We start from the raw sequence: 16,422 nt of genomic DNA, 5'->3' as shown, positions 1-16,422 counted from the left end.
CTGTGGGCATGGCTCCCGTGGCTCTCCCTGGTGGGCTTGGGACTTGCACAGGAGCTGCTTGGTTACTTTGGGTGGGAAAAGGGCACATTTGCAAGCCTGTCTCCTGCAGCCAGGAGGTGCTGGCAGAGCAGAGGCTAACACGCAGCGTTCGAACATCAGCTGTAGTGCAGTCCTCAGGCCAGCGTGCTCCTGCTTTGGGTGTGCAAAGCAGGGCAGACTGAGGGAACGGGGTTCGTGCAAACTGTTTCAAATCCAGTCCGCTGTTCCCCACTGCTGTAGTTAAATACGTCCCCGCCTAGGGTGGGGCTCTGGTGGCTTGTGCTCTGGGCTCGAGACAGCGCTTACATTGCCACAAAGGACTGCAAGAAATGCATCCACGGGAGTTTCGTCTCTGCAGCAGTCCAGTAGTGAATCAGTGCTCTGTCAAAATGGTAACAGTGCTTACTACGGCCATTATAGAGGGCTCTTGAAAATTGAGGGAATGAAAACAGGAGTGTTGCTGCCTTTGGGAAGGTGTGCTGCACCCCTGTTGGCACTGCCGGTCTTGCTGCCCCTTCCCACAGCTCTGAGGCTGGGGTGCAGCAGCTCTGGGCCCTGCCCTGTGAGCACCGGGCTCCCCGGGAGCTGTGCTCTGGGTGTCTGAGCTCAGTCATCCTGCCTGAAAGGGATGTGTGGGATCTTCTTGCACCTACAATTAAAATATTTTTTTTCTCTCCCTTCACCCCTCCTTCTCACTAGTCCGGGAAAAAATTGGACCGATAGCAACGCCAGATTACATCCAGTATGCCCCCAGCCTGCCCAAAACCCGGTCAGGTAAGGGGTCCAGTTACTGTGCCGGGGAGGACTGAGCAGTTCTGCCAGTGGAAGGGAATTATCCCTAAACTGCTTGTCTGAGACTACTCAGATCCACGGGGAGAAACCCCGGGGCAAGCGGGATGCTGTGGGTTTGGGCACCGACTTCTGCTAGGGCTGCTGAAGAGATCCTGAGTCCTGCTTTCCGTTTGTGGCTGTTTTCACAGGAAAGATCACCCGACGGATATTAAGGAAGATTGCCAAAAATGACAGAGATGTGGGGGACGTCTCCACCTTGGCAAACCCAGGCATCATAAACCACCTTTTCAACAGCAGATGCGACACTAAACTGTAGCAGCATGAGCTGTCCCAGCTGAGCAGGGCTGTAGCAGCAGCGGTATCCTGATGAGCAGGTCCCTCAAATAACCACTGTCTGCCCTGGGAAAGAAACCTTCACCTGTTGAATCGAATGTACAAATATTAGAGACGAAGGGAAGGCTGGCCCCGGAGAGGCAGCGTCTCGTAGGCATGCCCATGCCTTGGAGGAGCACGCGTGTTGTGTCGCAGGTGGGAATCATCCACCTGAGGTTCGGCTTCGTTCACGCAGGGACTTGTGCTCCTCTGTTTTTCATCACCTTGTTCTTGATTTATTTTTATTTTGTTCTTTTTGGGAGGGGAGATGGGGTGTTAATTATTAACTTTATGTAGTTGAGGGGCCCTGCTGTCTTCCCCTTAGTGGGGAGGAACTGGGGCATTGTAGAGGAAGTGGTACTGGAGTTACTTAACGCTGGCAGACAAGGGAGGTTCATCTGCCACTGCCCACACACGGAGTAAGCTTCCTTTTCTTCTCAGACTGCTGTGAGCTGAGGAAGGACTTAAAAACACTTTCACATCATAACTACAACTGAGTTTTAGTCTTGCATCCACTGTCCAAGCTGGTTGCTAGCGGAGGTCCCCTAGCCTGAAAGGGAGTGAGGCAAGGCTTGAGGGAGCTCTGTGCTTTTAGGGGGCCGCTATAAAGCTATAAAGCTCTCTTGTACCAAGATCTGCTGTCTAACTGCATGGTGTCAGCTGGTTTATTTTTTCACAACCTGGGCTCCTTTGCGCTGGCTGTGGAAATAAGGAGCCAGAGGAACGGGGCGTGATCTGACGTGCTCCACGGAGCGCTGCTGCCACCAGCTGTGGGCTCAGCCTGGCCGAGGCAGCACAGCCCGGGCAGGGGTGGGTGCTGCTGATACCAAAGCAAGCAGGGGCACAAAGCTGTCCCCAGGCCCCTATCCCACTGCAAGCAAACCACGTGTGGGTTACAGTGCACCATGACCCTTCCAAAGAACCCAAGGCACACAAGGCTGTGTTAGTCCTAGGTGATTTCTCATCAGGGGAAAAAAAAAAATGTTTAAAGCCGTCTTTTGCTTTAACCTGACATGGCTTTAGGATGATGAGAAAAAACACTTCCAGCTCCAGAGTCTGAGCGTCACCTGGGTACTGCCACAGCCACCCCTTCCTCTTCAAATCGCTTACACTGACCCCCAGCCCTGGGCTGAGCTGGGAGCTACTTCCTTGTGCTGTCTGTAATGAAATCACACGTGAGCTGTTGGAATTCCTATACTCAAACCAAAGGAGAAATGGGCTTTAAATCTTGCTGCAACAGCTGTTTAGCAAATGCCACCCTGCAGCCTCTGCCTGTAAACTGAGCTGGCTTTTGGCTGGGCTGGAAAGGAGGAGGTGGCTCTTCCAAGGCTCAGGGTTGTTGCAGGTGCTCTGAGGGCTGTTGTCCAAGCCTCATTTCTTACCTGCTGCTCACACTGGCATGGTACTTGTCTGTGATCTGTAATGTCAGTCGTGTGTCCCGTGTGCCACCCACTGCTCTGTGCCACCTCTTTGACAAGAATTCCTACATCTGCTCTCCTATGTTACTATTGGTCTGCTACGTAATTTTGGCTGGAGACAGCTAGAATTCTATGCAAAATGGAATAAAAATGCAAGGAAACAAAATGGAAGCGGGCTTAGAGCGTGTGTGGGGGTTGTAGGTGCTGGTCTGGGGGGGAGGCTGGTCTGGTCAGAGGGTGCTTTTGGACCTCAGGGCCATAGGCAGGGAATGCTCTGGAAGCCAGAAGCATCGCGGGGCAGAGCCTTGTCCCTGCACCAGGGCTGGCCCCTGGCAGCTCTCCTGGGCTCTGGGCTGTATGGGGGGAGGTGATGAAGGCCGGGGCTGGCTGTGCTGTCCCCTGCCCTGGGCAGAGGTCAGAAGCTCCGGGGCCAGAGCCTGAGCCTTGGCTTCTCACGGGTCTCCAGCCATTGAGCCGTTGCTCTACCAAGGTGCAGGGAAAGCACGAGGCTGTGCCACCCGCCTGTCAGCAACCCCTGCACGCAGGCTGGGTGCGGGAGCAATGCCCGGGAGAAAGCACGTGCTGCGAGCAGCTGGGGGGGGGTGCGGGACTGCTGACAGCTGCTGCTCCCTCACAGCAGCCCGGGGCTTCACCTGGGCACAGTGACAGGCAGCAGCCTCTGCACCACCATCGCCGGCCCCACCTTCAGCTCAGCCTTCTCAGGCAGCTGCCTCCAGCAGCTCAGGGAAGCTCCAATGCTTGCCTCCTGCCTCTCCCAGCTGCTGCTAACCTCGTGCTCTTGCTGTGCATTGCTCCAGCAAACCACAAAACCACAGACCCAGGCCAAGGTGTTTCCTCCTGGAGAGCATTCACCCCCCCCCGCCAGCAGCTGCTTGTGCTGGGCTGGAGCTGCAGAGCTGGGTGCCAGGACACCTCTCCAACACAGAGCTGCGCAGGCTTGCATTGAGCAGAGCAAAAACTGCCCCTACAATAAAGGTTTGTGTAAGGTCTGTGCGCAGGTGCGCAGCTGCCCAAAAGCCAGGCCTGGCCCAGGAGCTGCTTAAAGGCTGAGCCCGGCTCCTGCCAGGTGGGAGAACAGAAGGATAACGAGATGCTGAGGGGCTCCAGCGAGCTTGCAGCTGCCACTAGGGCTTTTTGGATCAAACTGGGCTTCGCAGGGGTCATGTCAAGCAGAATCAGCTCCCTAGAGTCCCAGCAGTGAGTTCAAGCATCTTGACTAAAATTGCTGGGAGGAGGTGGGGGTTGTCTGAGCAGGGCCCAGAGCCCCCAGCAGCCCCCAACAGCTTCACCTGGAGCCTCAGGCACAGCTCAGCTGCGTGGGCGCCCACACAGCCGGGGGCAGCTGTGCTCCTCTGTGAGTCGGGTCACTACAATACAGCCGGCAGTGACAGACTCCTCTAGCTCTAACCCCAAGGACACAAAAGGCCCCAATGCTCTGGGCACCCTGCAACGAGCTAGGCACCCCCTTCCCATGGCTCCTGTCAGACAGAACTGCCCCCAGACCGGTGTTCAGATTGAACGTACGTTTTAATCTCCATTTGGGGGTAATCAGCCCCCCCAACACGAACCCCAACGTGGGAGTTGTGGAATTAGCCACAGAACTGAACCACTGCAAAGTGCCAGGTTAGTGACTGACTGAAGCACCCCGACGGCTGGGTGGCCGCGCAACCAGCAAGGTCATTCCTCAGGAACAGTGGCTTTACAGGTGCCACTGAAACAGCAGAGCTCAGGCTGCTTTACCAGGGCACTTCCTCGGCTGAGGAAGGGCTGGGGGGGGGGGAGAGGGGTGTGCTGGAGGGAGTGGCGCGAGCTTGCGGGCTGGAGCGCCCGCGCTGTTCCCATTGAGTCAGGAAACCCGGAGGGAGAGATGCGTCCCCCCACCGGTGATGGTCCCACAGTGAAGCCAAGCGAAGGTGTTGGCTGTGACGGAAGCTTGGCAAAGTTAAACCAGGGCAGCTGGCTGCTGTGCAGGAGCCAGGAAGATGCTCAGACACAGGGGAAGGTGGAAATCTGAGGAGCAGCCCTGAGCCAGGGCTGGAGGGGCCGGGGACAGGCAGAGCTGGTCTCCAACCTTCGCCATGGAAGCAGCAAGGCAGAGGGAGGGGAGGCACGAGGGGCCACGCGTCCCACAGCTGAAGGCTGCTCCTTGTACCTCCACCTTCCTCCTCCCCTTCCCTGGGCTTTGGGTTTCGGTGCCTGCAGACAGTGCGGCACAAACCCGAGACCAGCGCAAGCTTGGGGCAGGGCAGGGCCACCCTCCGGCCCTGCAGCAGACCCCGAGGGGACACCCCCACCCCGTGCACAGCCCAGGGCCGGCCCCAGCCCGTCCCCCCCGGTAAGTGCACCCTGAGGAAAGCAGCTCGGCGGCGGCTCGGCCCTGGGGGCAGCGCAGCGCGGCGTTCACACCAGGTAGGGGGTGTCCAGCACGGCTACCCCAGCCGCCACCCCGCCGTCTGCGTGCTCCACTGCCTTCGTCCGCAGGAGGTGGCCAGCCGCCTCGTTCATCACCAGCTCCTTGCCCTGCCTGCAAAGAGAAGAGCAGCTGGAGAGCGCCGGAGCAGAAAGCCCACAGCATTTCCACCACTGGGACAATCTGAGCCATGTTCCCGTTCTCGGCTGGGGCACTGCAGGTGGATTGCTCTGCCCGTGAGCAACGTTGGGCTGCGTGTGCTGCCAGAGCGCTTTTGTTTTCAATTGCACGAGAGCTTTAATCTACAACCTATGGAAACACTTCTGTGGGCCCAAGAGAGTTTTAAACGAAAGCGGCAGCTATTCAGGGTTGGGCACAACCACGTTAAGCCTTCCAATATTTCTGAGCTGGCCAGAAAAGCATACAGCTGCATGCAGGTCCCAAGAGGTCCCCCCAGCGACCAGGGATGGGACACTCCAGTTCATACCAGTAACCACCGGCTCTGCGGCTGAATGCAAGCTCAGAAAGCTGCTGGCAGGTACAGAGACCAAACAGCCACATCTGTCCCGTCCCTTCTCTGGGACACCTGCCCTGCTGCTGGGCTCAAGCAGCCAAGGGAAGATGTTCCCCTGCAGCAGGGACACGAACCGCGCCGTACCACGAGCTAATTTCTCACCTGACATAAACACCAAAGATACCAAGCTCTGAGATGCACTCGGATGCTTTTAGGGGACTGTGAGCCCTCAGCAAGTAATTCCTTGTTGGCTGCGGCTGGATCTTATCCATCAGGATGTAGGAGGTTCTCTCGGGGCTGTCTTTGATCTTCTCCAGAACCTGCCTGAGCTCCTCGCCATAGAGGTTGTTCCCTGAGCACAGGACGGGCAGGTCAGGCGCCTCCCAGCGCAGCAGCAGCCGTTTGCCCCAGCAGCCCGAGCAGATGCAGTGCTTGCTCTGCACGTGCTGCCCGTGTTTCCCCCCAGCTCTGGGACCTGGAGCAGCGCTCCCTCCCCGCTGTGACCTGTCCCCATGGCCAAAGCAGCTACAGGCTGTCCGAGCCCTGAGCCACACCAAGACCCCACTGCAGCTCATACCTCCGCCTTCCCGCTGCGGCTTCAGCACAAACTGGTCGGGGTTGGCGATAGCCGTAGCAGCTATCTTGTCACCCTCTTCACCCTGGCAGGAAAGAAGGCAACAGCAACGCATCAGGGAGGAGCAGGAGCTCCTTGATGGACTGCTGTGAGCAGGACCACCAGGGTCCCGAGGCCCCTCGTGTTTCTTAACCAAGGAGGAGCGCCATGCATGCCAAGAGCGCCTGCACCCTCGCTCCCGCCCCGCTCACCATGTCCAGCGAGTAGAGCCCAGCAAACGTGGCTCGGATGCGAGCAATGGCCTCGGTGCGGCCGGGCAGCAGCTTCTCCAGGGTCCCCGGTCGGCTCAGCTCCTGCTGCACCTTCTTGGTGCCGGCCAGCTGGGTGGCGATGTCGGGGCACTTCACTGCCCTCGACCTCTCCAGCAGCAACCGTGCTTCCCAGTTCTGAGAGAGAGGGAGAGTGACCGGCCCATCAGAGCCAGGTTCTCTCGCCTCCTTCCTCTTCAGTTTTTGACAGACAGACAGACAAGCCCTGCCTGGCAGGGACGGGAATGGCGTGCTGGAGACAGAGCGGCACACGTGGGTCTGCCACAGCCCCGGGGAGCAGCACAGCCAGGCTGCTCCATTGCCTTCCCTTGCACTCCCCTCCCCAGCTCGTCCAGTGCTGGTGTTTTCAGCCACCAGCACGATCTGCCATGCGTTATTACCACCTGCAGCCAATAGTCCCAGTGCACAATCGAGGACAGAAAATTTGTAGTTCAAGCCTAAACTCTTTAAGCAGGCGCTAATCCGTGTTAACCCGTATCACACAGCCACAACTTAGTGCTGCAGACGGGGGGGTGACCACACACGTGGTGACTGGAGAAGAAATCCACTCATTTTTCTTATTACAGGAGCATTGCATGAGCAGCAAAGATGTGCCAGCTTCCCAAAGCCACTTGGGTGGGACTGACCCGCCTGGGGCAGGACCACAGGGTGTTCCAAACCCTCTGGCACTGCCACAGAGCTTCTGAGAGCAAGCAGTGGGTGCTGACCTGCTGATCGTAGTTTTTCGGCACGTAGCCCTCTCTGTAGTACACCACTGCTACCTCCTGGCCATCCCTGGAACAGAAAGCAGCAACCATCAGAGCCAGCAGCCACCAAGGGGGCTGCCAGGGCTCAGACAGCGTTTGCCCCTTCTGCTTGGCCTCCTGAGCTGCTCTGCTCCTCCTCGAGAGCGCACCAGCCTGAGGCACGGGGAGCTGGCGCCAGGCCTCTGCCCTAACCAACGTCTCGGTAATTCAGGCACCCAGCCCAGGAGGGAGGCGAGAACCTCATTTTTTAGTAGCCCTGCATTCTTGCAGCTGGGGGGGGGACGGGATCCTTCCTGGATGGTGATTCCAGGCAGGACACAGCAACCTGCCCCAGAGCAGCCTGCCAGGCAGCCGTGGTACCACGCACACGAGCCACAGCAGCGGAGCATGGGCAGGGAAAGCAGCACGGATGCTGCCAGGCAGCACGACGTAACGGCATTCACAGCGAGACAGGATGCTCTGGAGGAAGTATCTGCAGATACTTTCCTCTTAACTGTCTGGTGATGACAAACGTTCGTTAGCTAAACATGGCAGAGGCGCCAAAGGTCAGAGCATGGAAAAAAAAATTGAAAATCAGCTAACAGGAGGAAAAACATTGGCAGGCAACCAATCTTCCTCGTGCGGCTCCAAGCACGTTAGCCTGGGAACGGGACAAGCGACACGCCTGGGATCAGCTGCCAGCACGGGCAGCCCTCCGCAGGGCAAGGTCCTGAGCGCGCCCAGAGCCAAGGGAGGCCGCAAGGACGCGCGGCGCTTCCTCCTCGAGCACGGGTAACCCAGCCCTGCTGCCGGCAGGGCATCACGTGAAGGCCCAGCAGGAAGCGTCTTGGAGGAAACCTCTGAAAGAGCCAGGGTTTCTCGCTGCATGTGTACGTGGAGCAAGAGGAGACCATGCAGAGCTCAGGAGGCTGCGGTTTGGAGGAGGGAAATGGGGTTTCCAGCTGTAAGGGACTGAGGTGCGTGTGCAAAATCCTAGCACACTGAAAACAAAATCATTTCAGCTCTAAGGGGAATTAGCAGCAGCAGGCTGGAGCAGGGAGAAGAAGCACATTCTCAGAACACCACTATTTACACTCAGAACTATGTCACTGGCTGCGACTGAACACTGCCAGGCGCAACCCTGAGTGCCAGCACAGAGCCAGGAGCGCACACACAGCTCGTACTCACATATACAGCCTCCTGGCTTCGTCCAGGGAGCCCTTCTCAAACACGTCTCGGAAGCGCTTCCTGATGACCCGAATGTTCCTAAAAGAGGAGCGGGATGGTCACACACCAGGCTGGGCACGGAGGCACTCGAGGAGGAAAGCTCAGGTGGAACCAGCAAGGAGCTGCTGCTCCTTCACCAAGCACCTCGGCACGCACCCCGCGGAGCAGGCAGGTCACAGCAGCTCCTGCTGCCCGCACCCAACCCGCGTCCCCAGACCGAACGCCGCAGGAAGCAGAGCGTGTGCCGAAACGCCTGCGTTCACCTTTCACCTCCTGAAGCGTTCCTACCGGAAGCCAACAGGCTGCTTTTTTATCCCTACAGGACAGGGTCGCTCAGTGCCAGCTTCCCAGCCAGCAGCAGCAGGCGTTGTGCTCCCTGTGAGCGCCTTTTATCGTCCTTCTCCACACAGCGGCAGTGTGGCCCCGCAGACCCCACTGCTGGTGGGGCCGGGGTTCTCCCCAGCTCAGCCTCGGGGCTCGACCTCCTCAACCCCCCCCTTCTCCAGCCCTTCGCCCCACAGACCTGCTTACTTCGTACAGATCCTCCACAGCGGGCTGGAAGCTCCGTTAATGAAGCTTTTATGGAAGACCCTCTGGCCAATCCCAAGCTAGAGCGAGCAGGACCCCATTACCCCCGCCCTGCTCCTTGTTGGCTGGCCCACGGGACTGCGAGTCCCAGTGTGCTCTGAGGACTGCGTGGGGACCCCATCAGCAAGGAACCAGCCCCGCACACCAGAGGCTTTGGAGGCCGCTGGTGCTTCCAGCAAAGAGCCAGCGAGGGGCTCTGGGACGTTCGGGTGAAGACGAAGGTGGGCGCTGAGGCTAGGCAGGAGGCTGGCAAAGGAAGGCTGAAGAGACCCCGGAGGGAAGTCCAGGGTAGAGGCTGCCCCGTTACCCACCGGGGCGTGCCCCCTCACAGCCTCGGAAACCGTGACGTGTTCTGGCTTCACCCTCGTGTAGGTGACCACGTAAGAAGCAGACGGACTCTGCTTTACCTGTTCCATAGCTCATTTTCCACGCATCGCTGATCAAAGATATTCTTTTGGACCTCCTCCACCAGGAACATCACCACAGCACTAGAAGAGACACCCAGAACACCGTTAAACCCAGAGACCCCGGGACCCCCACCCACTGATCTCTGTGATCCAGGCTTCCCGCACGGCTCCCGCAAGCCTCCTCTAGCATTTCCGCGGGCTGGCACGGGGAGCAGGACGGATCCCGCGTGATTGCCACACGCCGGGCACGTGCACAGAGGGGAAGGCAGGAGGAAGCTGAGCTCTGCGCGGGGCCGTTACGCCGACAGGCACCGTCCACAACGCACGGATCTAAAGCCTAGACAGGCTCCTCACCTCCGCGAGCCGTACAGCTCCCAGGCCTTGGCAATGCCCGAGGCCAGCCCCTCAGAGGGGTTGTTGGGCAGCAGCCGCGACGCCTCCTCGGCCATCCCCAGCTCCTTGAGCACCCGCCTGCGGAACGAGAGCAGTTCCCAGTGCCTGGCCGCGGGCAGCCCCACGGGGCTGGGCCAGGGCACGGGGCCGCGGCTGCTCCCTCACCCGTGCACGGCGGCGGTGCGGGAGGCCAGGCCGCCGAAGCTGGCGGCGATGGTGTTTATCTCGATCTGCTTCAGCGCCGGTGCCCCGGGCGCTCCGCAGTCGAACATGTAATCGGAGCGGTTTATGCCTAAAAACACGGACTGAGACGGGGGGGGGGTGAAGTGGGACCCGCGCCCACCTCCGGGCCAGCCCCACAGTTCTCCTGCTGCCTCCGACCACACGCCCTTGCGGTGGCCGGGCCCCAAAACCCTCCCGAGGCAGATCTGGCCACCCTCGCACTGACCAACACCCACACGTGGTGAGCCTGGGGGTGCAGGGGCTTTGTGGAGCCTGCGGCAGGCACAGCCCCGGTGCCCCGCAGGTCCCGAGCAGCCACGAGTCCCCATGCGCTACCTGCGCCAGTCCTTCCTCCAGAACCTGCAGGTGGATCCTGAAGAGCTGGGCCGTGAAGTCATCGACCTTGACGGTGCTGGAGGAACAGCAGGACAACGTCAGCCCCCTCGCTGGGGGAACGAGAAAATCAGTCCAGCAGACGCCCCGCCGGGGACGTTCCCCAGCACAGTCCGCGGGGCAGCGGCCAGGCCGAGCCCCGCGGTGTAACCGAGCGCCACGAGTGCCTCGAAAAGCCCCTCTGTGCAGAGGGGACGTCGGCCCGCAGGGCAGAGAAGAGACAAGCAAAAGAAAAGAACTACAGCAGAAGTCCGCGGATACGGGAGAGGAACCAGACTACAAGAGCTTCACTGGATCGCCCTGACCTGCCCGGCTCCAAACCCCACACACCGCGGTGCCGAGCGCTTCGCGGGGGTCGGCCGGCCACCGGCAGAGGCAAAATGAGGCCAAAGCAGGCTCCTAAGTCCAGGACTCAAAGAAGCCTCTGACAACTTGAATTCAAAGCCCTGGTGCCAGCACGCTCCTGAGCGAGAAGCCACCAGGCTCAGACACTGGCAAAGCGAAAACAACTGCTGGCCCAAGGAGACCTCAAGACTGACAGAATTACGTGAGGACAAACAAAGCAGAAAGGAGAGGGTGCCTGCCGGGGGCAGGAGCGCACACCGCACCCCTCAGCTCGAAAGACGGAGGCGGATGGAAGGCAGGGACGCCTGGAGGGTGACAAACACTTCCCAATTAACGTACCTCATTAAACACCGTTAAGCACAAAGCGTTACCTGGCCAGAGCGCGCTCCAGGAACTCCCCGTCCTGGCTGATGGCGTCCACCAGCAGGTTGAAGTCCTGCTGCACGGCGTACGCTTGCCGGAACAGGGCGCTGGGCACGGCCGAGGGCAGCAGCGTGAAGGGCGCGTAGCTCACCACCTGCGCGGGGAGCGGAGGCAGTGCCACCCCGATCCCGGCCGTCCCCCCATAACCAGCCGAGGCCCACCCGGCGCGAGGCTGCGCGGGTTCGGAGGCCGGGGGAGGCCGGGGGAGGCCAGGCTTACGTCGGAGGCGTTGGGCTCGGCCTCGGTGCGCATCAGCACGCCCTCCAGCAGCGCCGCATCCACCGCCGCCAGGGCCGCCCGGCGCACGGCCTCCTCGCCGCGCAGCGCCGCGTCCCACAGCCCCGCCATGGCTGGGACACAGCAGCGTCACCCGCCGGCCCCGCACCGCTGGCGGGGGGGCACCCGCCGGCCCCAAACCCAGGGTCCCAGCGCGGGGGGCAAGGAGCGGCAACGCCTGCCCTGCCCGGTGCCCCACAGAGCCCTTGCCCTGGCTGCACGGCCCCTTGCGCCCCACAGCCCACTGCACCCAGCCCCCTATAGACCCCCGGCATCCTGCAGCCCACCTGCGCCCCGTAAGCCACCTACAGCCCCCTTGCACCCCACAGCCCCCTTGCACTCTATAGCCCCACAGTCCCCTACAGTCCCGCTGTACCCCACAGCCTACTCAGTCCCTTGTAGCCCTCCCGGACCCCAGGGCCCCACAATCCCCCATAGCCCCCCTGCACCCCACAGAGCCCTGCACTCTATAGCCCACCTGTACAGTCCCCTATAGCCCCCTGCACCCCATAGCCCCACAGTCCCCGTGGCCCCCATGCACCCCATATCCCACCCAGTCCCCTACAGCCCTCCCGGACCCCACGGCCCCGCGGTCCCTATAGCCCCCCTGCCCTCTATAGCCCACCCAGTCCCCTATAGCGACCACAGGACCCCATAACCCCACCATACCCCCCCTGCATCCCGTAGCCCACCCAGTCCCCTGCAGCCCCCCCAGACCCCGTGGCCCCACGGTCCCCGACGGTCCCCCTACACCCCACAGCCCCCTGCACCCCATACCCCTATAGCCCCTATAGCCCCCATAGCCCCCCGAACCCCCTCCCACCACAGCCCCGCCCGTCCCGTACCTGCTCCCAGTGTTCCCTGCCCGCCCCGCCCCCACCGCACGCTGATTGGCCGCGCACCGCTTCCTGCCCCGCTGATTGGCAGCCGGCGGAGGGAGAGGGGCGGGGCTTAGGGCGTGCGCGCGCGCTGGGCCCAGGGGGCGGGGGCGTGGCTGGCGTCACGGTGGTGTGACGTCACGCCGTGACGTCACCCCGGTCCGTGCGGCCGCGGAGGCCCCTTTGGGGGGGGGGGGGGGAGGGTGAAGGCTCCGGGTTGGGGGGGGGGGGAGGCTCCGGGGGGGGGGAGGCCGGCGTGAGGTGGGGGCTGTGGCCGCGGCCTCGCCTCCCTCCTGCGCCCGGGGCTCTTCCTTTTTCCTCCCTTTGGTCGGGGGCTGTGGGTTCCTGCCTTAATTAACGCCGTTAATCAGCTCAATTAATCAGCCGTGGGTGTGGAAGGGGAGGGCCGGAGGGCCTGCGGCGTCGGGGGGGGCGCAGGGCGGCTCGGGGGAGGTTACTGATAAAACGCGGCAGGCTCGGGAAGCATCTGGCACGTTCCGCGCAACAAAAGACGAACAACAGCAACTGGGCCGTTATCTTCACGTGCTAAAAATAGAGGCGAGCGAGGTTGAGAGGCAAAGCGCTCTGCGCCTGCAAGCCTCTCCCCTGGCCGCCACCCAGCCCGCCGAGGTGGGCCTGGGGGCTCTGGGGGCTTTCGGTGCCGCGTCTGCCCTCAGAGGCAGCCCGGGGCGCAGACAACGGAAACTCAACACAGCATCAGCGGGGAGGGAATAAACAGCTCGGAGGCTTTGCCGCTTTCCTGATCCTCCACAGCAGCCCCAGCGGCAGGGCCGCCCCAGCGGCCCCGTCCCGCACCGGGGTGCCCGCGGTGTGCCCAGGTCCCGGGTGCGCAGGGTGCGAGCCCCCAGAGCGTGTGGGTCGCGTGCCGGCCGCGCTGCCGCGGTACGTGTGGGCGTTTGGCACAGCGCAGCTGCCGGACGGGTGCCTGGCCGCCCGGCCGTGCCTTCAAAGCATCGCTCGTCCTCCGCGCTTGGTCCCCCCGGTACCCCGTGGAAAAGAAAAGTGGAAAAAAAACCAACAAAAATAAACATTCTGCTTTGCTCTTCCAGCTGCAGGGAGAGTTCATGGGGCTTTGGCCAATGGTCTCATATCTCAAGATAGTTGAGCACCGGTGCTGACGTGCATTTTGCAATAGAGTAGGAGCAGAGCTGCTGGCCTGACCCCACAAGCAGAGGGGTTGATGTGGTGTGTGACACCAGCCAAATAAAGACAGAACAATAGGGCTATTTTTGTGGGCAGAGCTCAGAGGGCTCCCCGGGGAGCCCAGCCCCTCACTGGCCCGTCCTGCAGGAGAAAAACAAGGCAGAGCTCCTGCGCCCTGGCTTCTCTGTCGTATGAATGCCAGCTTCAGCAAGGGTATGAAAGAAATCTATTGTCTCTGAGGCCGCATTTCAATGTGAAATGCTCTGCTAAGGCCAGCAATCTTAAACCCCCCACGTGTGCCTATTGTTTGAAGTGCAGAACAATTGAAGGGTGCTCTCATGGGCTAAAGATAGCGAGGCAGCTGGTGCTGTCCTTTTCGCTGTAACTGAGAATAAAACAATGCCCAAGTATTGTCTGCATGACTGGAGCGATGACATTGGACTCTCCGCCAAGGGAGCATCCACAAGATCAATGAAACCCAGGTTATTTATAAACGGGTAGTGTCATTTCTTCCCCAAAGTAATTTCACTTCCTTAGCTTTTCCACCAGGCTTTTCTGCGCCGTGGAGAGAGGTATAAATAGCACCGAGCTGGGCTGCGAGGGAGCCAGCAGGACCAGCGGGTGGAAAACCAAGCTGGGGCCTTCCACCTGAGTTTGGCTGCGCTTTTGCTTCCCGGAGCGACGCCCGAGCTCCTGGATGGGGACACGTGCGGACCAGCACTCTGCCCTGCTGCACAGCCACGGATGCTCATCCACTTCTGCTGGGCTCAGCCTGCGGGAAGCAGCTCCCCAGCACCAACAGCCACCATGCTGGCCATGCATGGACCCAGGGTCCCTCCAACACCAGGACTTGATCCTTGGGGGTGCTTTTTGGGAGGTTTGTTTCATCCATCCGGTAACAAATGAGGTAGCACAGGCTGTGTTCCGCTCAGCTGCTGGTCTGGGGGTGCTGAGAGTAGCCCCTGAACCCAAACCCCATGGGTCTTGTCTGGGGACAGAGAACATCTTGTAGAGGAAAACTGCTGTCTGCAAGCTGGCAGCCTACCAGGGCGTTTCCAGGCTGGTGACTGGAAACCTGGAATCCACGGCCAAAACAGGAGAAGTCCTGGGGTGGTGGCCACCATCTCCTGCTGCCCTCACCTGGGCAGGGCAGCCAGGAGTGAGCCACCTCCTTGCTGTGACCGCCTGATGGGCCACAGCGACGTGGGGAGGTCTCCTGGCACAGTGTGGGGACACACAGGAACACTGCTCCCTCCTAGGTGGTGGCCAGGCTTGAGGAAGGCCCAAGCCTACCAGGTCCCATGGGAAAATCCCACATTTGTCGCCTCTCCGTCTTGAACTGTTGTCCCCTGTCATGAGCTGAGCTGAGGTTGATCAAGTGGGAGGCTTGACGACCAAACGCGGAGAAGGCAGGCTGAGCAGCCCTGAGCCTGCAGCGAGCAGAGTGCGGGGTTAATGGACCGGGAGGGCAGAGCCATGGCCTTTGCCAGGCTGAGGAGACAAATGCTGAAGTCCCAGCCTGGCATGGCCCCTTCCATCAGGTATCTCCTCACCATGGCTCTGACTGAGCTTCCTATTTAGCCAGGGAAGTGTGCGAGGAGCAGAGAGCAGGGGGCTTGGCTGGGCTGGGCCCGGGGACCGATGCTCTGTGAGAGCTGGGTGGTGTGGGCTCAGTGTGTGTCCTGTCCCGCACCGTGCTGAAACACCTTGGAAATCAAGACCAAGGCAGCTCTTGGACTTCATTTCCATAGGCTGCTGTGTGCCAGGGCCTGTCCCGGCAAGCCAGTTGCAATTGAGGTGCTATTAAGTGTTCAAATGAGTGGGGCGAGAGGCTCTTTTCTCTCATCTCTTTTTGTAATGCATTGCCAAAACCTCAAGCATCTTCACTGAAGTCGGCTCACACATTCCTGTAATATTTGCAGAGTTCGTTACAACCTTTGTTCCTAAACAGATGCTGGGTCTTTCCAGTGGCCATCCCTCTGGAGAAGAACATCCCTAAAACCTCAAAGCTGGGAAATTAAATGCAAACAAATAAAAACACCCCAGTTTTCCCCATCTCCAGGTGACCTTGCTGTCTCTTTGCCTGAGTGGGACCTTCCCAGCACGTTGCTAACTAACTCCGGCCCCTGATTTCCCATGTCATGCCTCTTCCAGGTACATTCTCACTCCTGATCCTCATTTTGGATGCATTTTGTACATTCATTTCTTTCACTCACTGTGGGAGTACGGTGCCCAGAGGCTCTGGTGTGCTCATGCTGCCCAAGCCTCATGCTACAGCAAGCAGCAGCATTATTCCTGAAGGCTTTTTGGTGAAAAAGTGCTTTGCAGGGAGCACAGCCAGGGTTTTAGAGGCTTTGGAGGGAGCCTTGCAGCTGCAGGCTTGGGGGCCAGGCTGAGCCAGAGGGACACTGGCGGGTGGCAGCGCTGGGCTGTCACCTCCGCCTGTACGCAGACATTCCTGCTGCATGGAAATATGCCTGAAATAGCCCCTCTGCAGATTGTCTTTATCTAATCAGACGCCTTCGCACTCCCCTCCAGTGCATTTCAGGGAGCTGATAGCAGTGATATGTTAAGTGTGGAAAGAAACCTCTAGCGAATGGCCCGACCGGGAGAGTAATTCTCCTTCCTGCCACTTATCAGAGCCTGCTAATGGGAAGCATTCCTCCTGCAGGGTAGGGGAGCAGCAGGGAGGTCACGGGGGGTGGCCGAGCCCCTGGCACCCCCTGGCTCTCTGGGACTGATGAGGAGCTGATCTGACTGCAAAACACCCAAACAGTTTGGTGCTGGTGGTGTCCTGGCCCATGGGGAGAGGCTTGTCCAGCCCTCAAGGGCATGCCCAAGGAGCCCCATCCTCATCTACCACCTCACGGGATGTCGATACATCAAGCAGAGAGCTGTAGGGGGAAGAAACG

At 60.2% G+C, this 16,422-nt stretch overlaps 2 protein-coding genes across 3 annotated transcripts in view; one reads left to right on the top strand and one right to left on the bottom strand.

The window, feature by feature from the left end:
- ACSS2 (acyl-CoA synthetase short chain family member 2) overlaps nt 1-2,790 on the top strand; it is a 33,060-nt gene extending 30,270 nt beyond the window's left edge. For both annotated transcript variants that reach the window (XM_035547936.2, XM_035547934.2), the window contains 2 exons: nt 739-813; nt 1,020-2,790. In XM_035547936.2, coding sequence (XP_035403829.1) covers nt 739-813; nt 1,020-1,147 — 203 coding nt within the window. In that variant the 3' untranslated portion in view covers nt 1,148-2,790. The remainder of the gene's footprint in view (nt 1-738; nt 814-1,019) is intronic.
- Nucleotides 2,791-4,150: 1,360 nt separating this feature from the next.
- On the bottom strand, nt 4,151-12,372 carry GSS (glutathione synthetase). The gene is made up of 13 exons (XM_035547937.2): nt 12,314-12,372; nt 11,412-11,542; nt 11,141-11,286; nt 10,368-10,443; nt 9,975-10,114; nt 9,771-9,887; nt 9,417-9,497; nt 8,383-8,460; nt 7,177-7,243; nt 6,392-6,586; nt 6,144-6,225; nt 5,729-5,918; nt 4,151-5,166 (listed from the first exon to the last, which is right to left on the bottom strand). Exons 2-13 carry the CDS (start codon nt 11,538-11,540, stop codon nt 5,043-5,045), a joined length of 1,425 nt encoding a protein of 474 aa, XP_035403830.1. The 5' UTR covers nt 11,541-11,542; nt 12,314-12,372; the 3' UTR covers nt 4,151-5,042.
- Between the last annotated feature and the right edge of the window lie 4,050 nt (nt 12,373-16,422).

The sequence above is a fragment of the Cygnus atratus genome, chromosome 16 (assembly GCF_013377495.2).
Source record: "Cygnus atratus isolate AKBS03 ecotype Queensland, Australia chromosome 16, CAtr_DNAZoo_HiC_assembly, whole genome shotgun sequence".
Classification (NCBI taxonomy): domain Eukaryota; kingdom Metazoa; phylum Chordata; class Aves; order Anseriformes; family Anatidae; genus Cygnus; species Cygnus atratus.
This window is presented reverse-complemented; position numbering and strand designations above follow the sequence as displayed.

Coding starts and splice junctions, on each gene's coding strand:
- GSS (XM_035547937.2), bottom strand. CDS start 11,540: ATGGCGGGGCTGTGGGACGCGGCGCTGCGCGGCGAGGAGGCCGTGCGC. Junction 10,115..10,367: donor TGGAGGAAGGACTGGCGCAG/GTAGCGCATGGG, acceptor CCCCCGTCTCAG/TCCGTGTTTTTAGGCATAAA. Junction 6,226..6,391: donor GGCTCTACTCGCTGGACATG/GTGAGCGGGGCG, acceptor CTTTCCTGCCAG/GGTGAAGAGGGTGACAAGAT.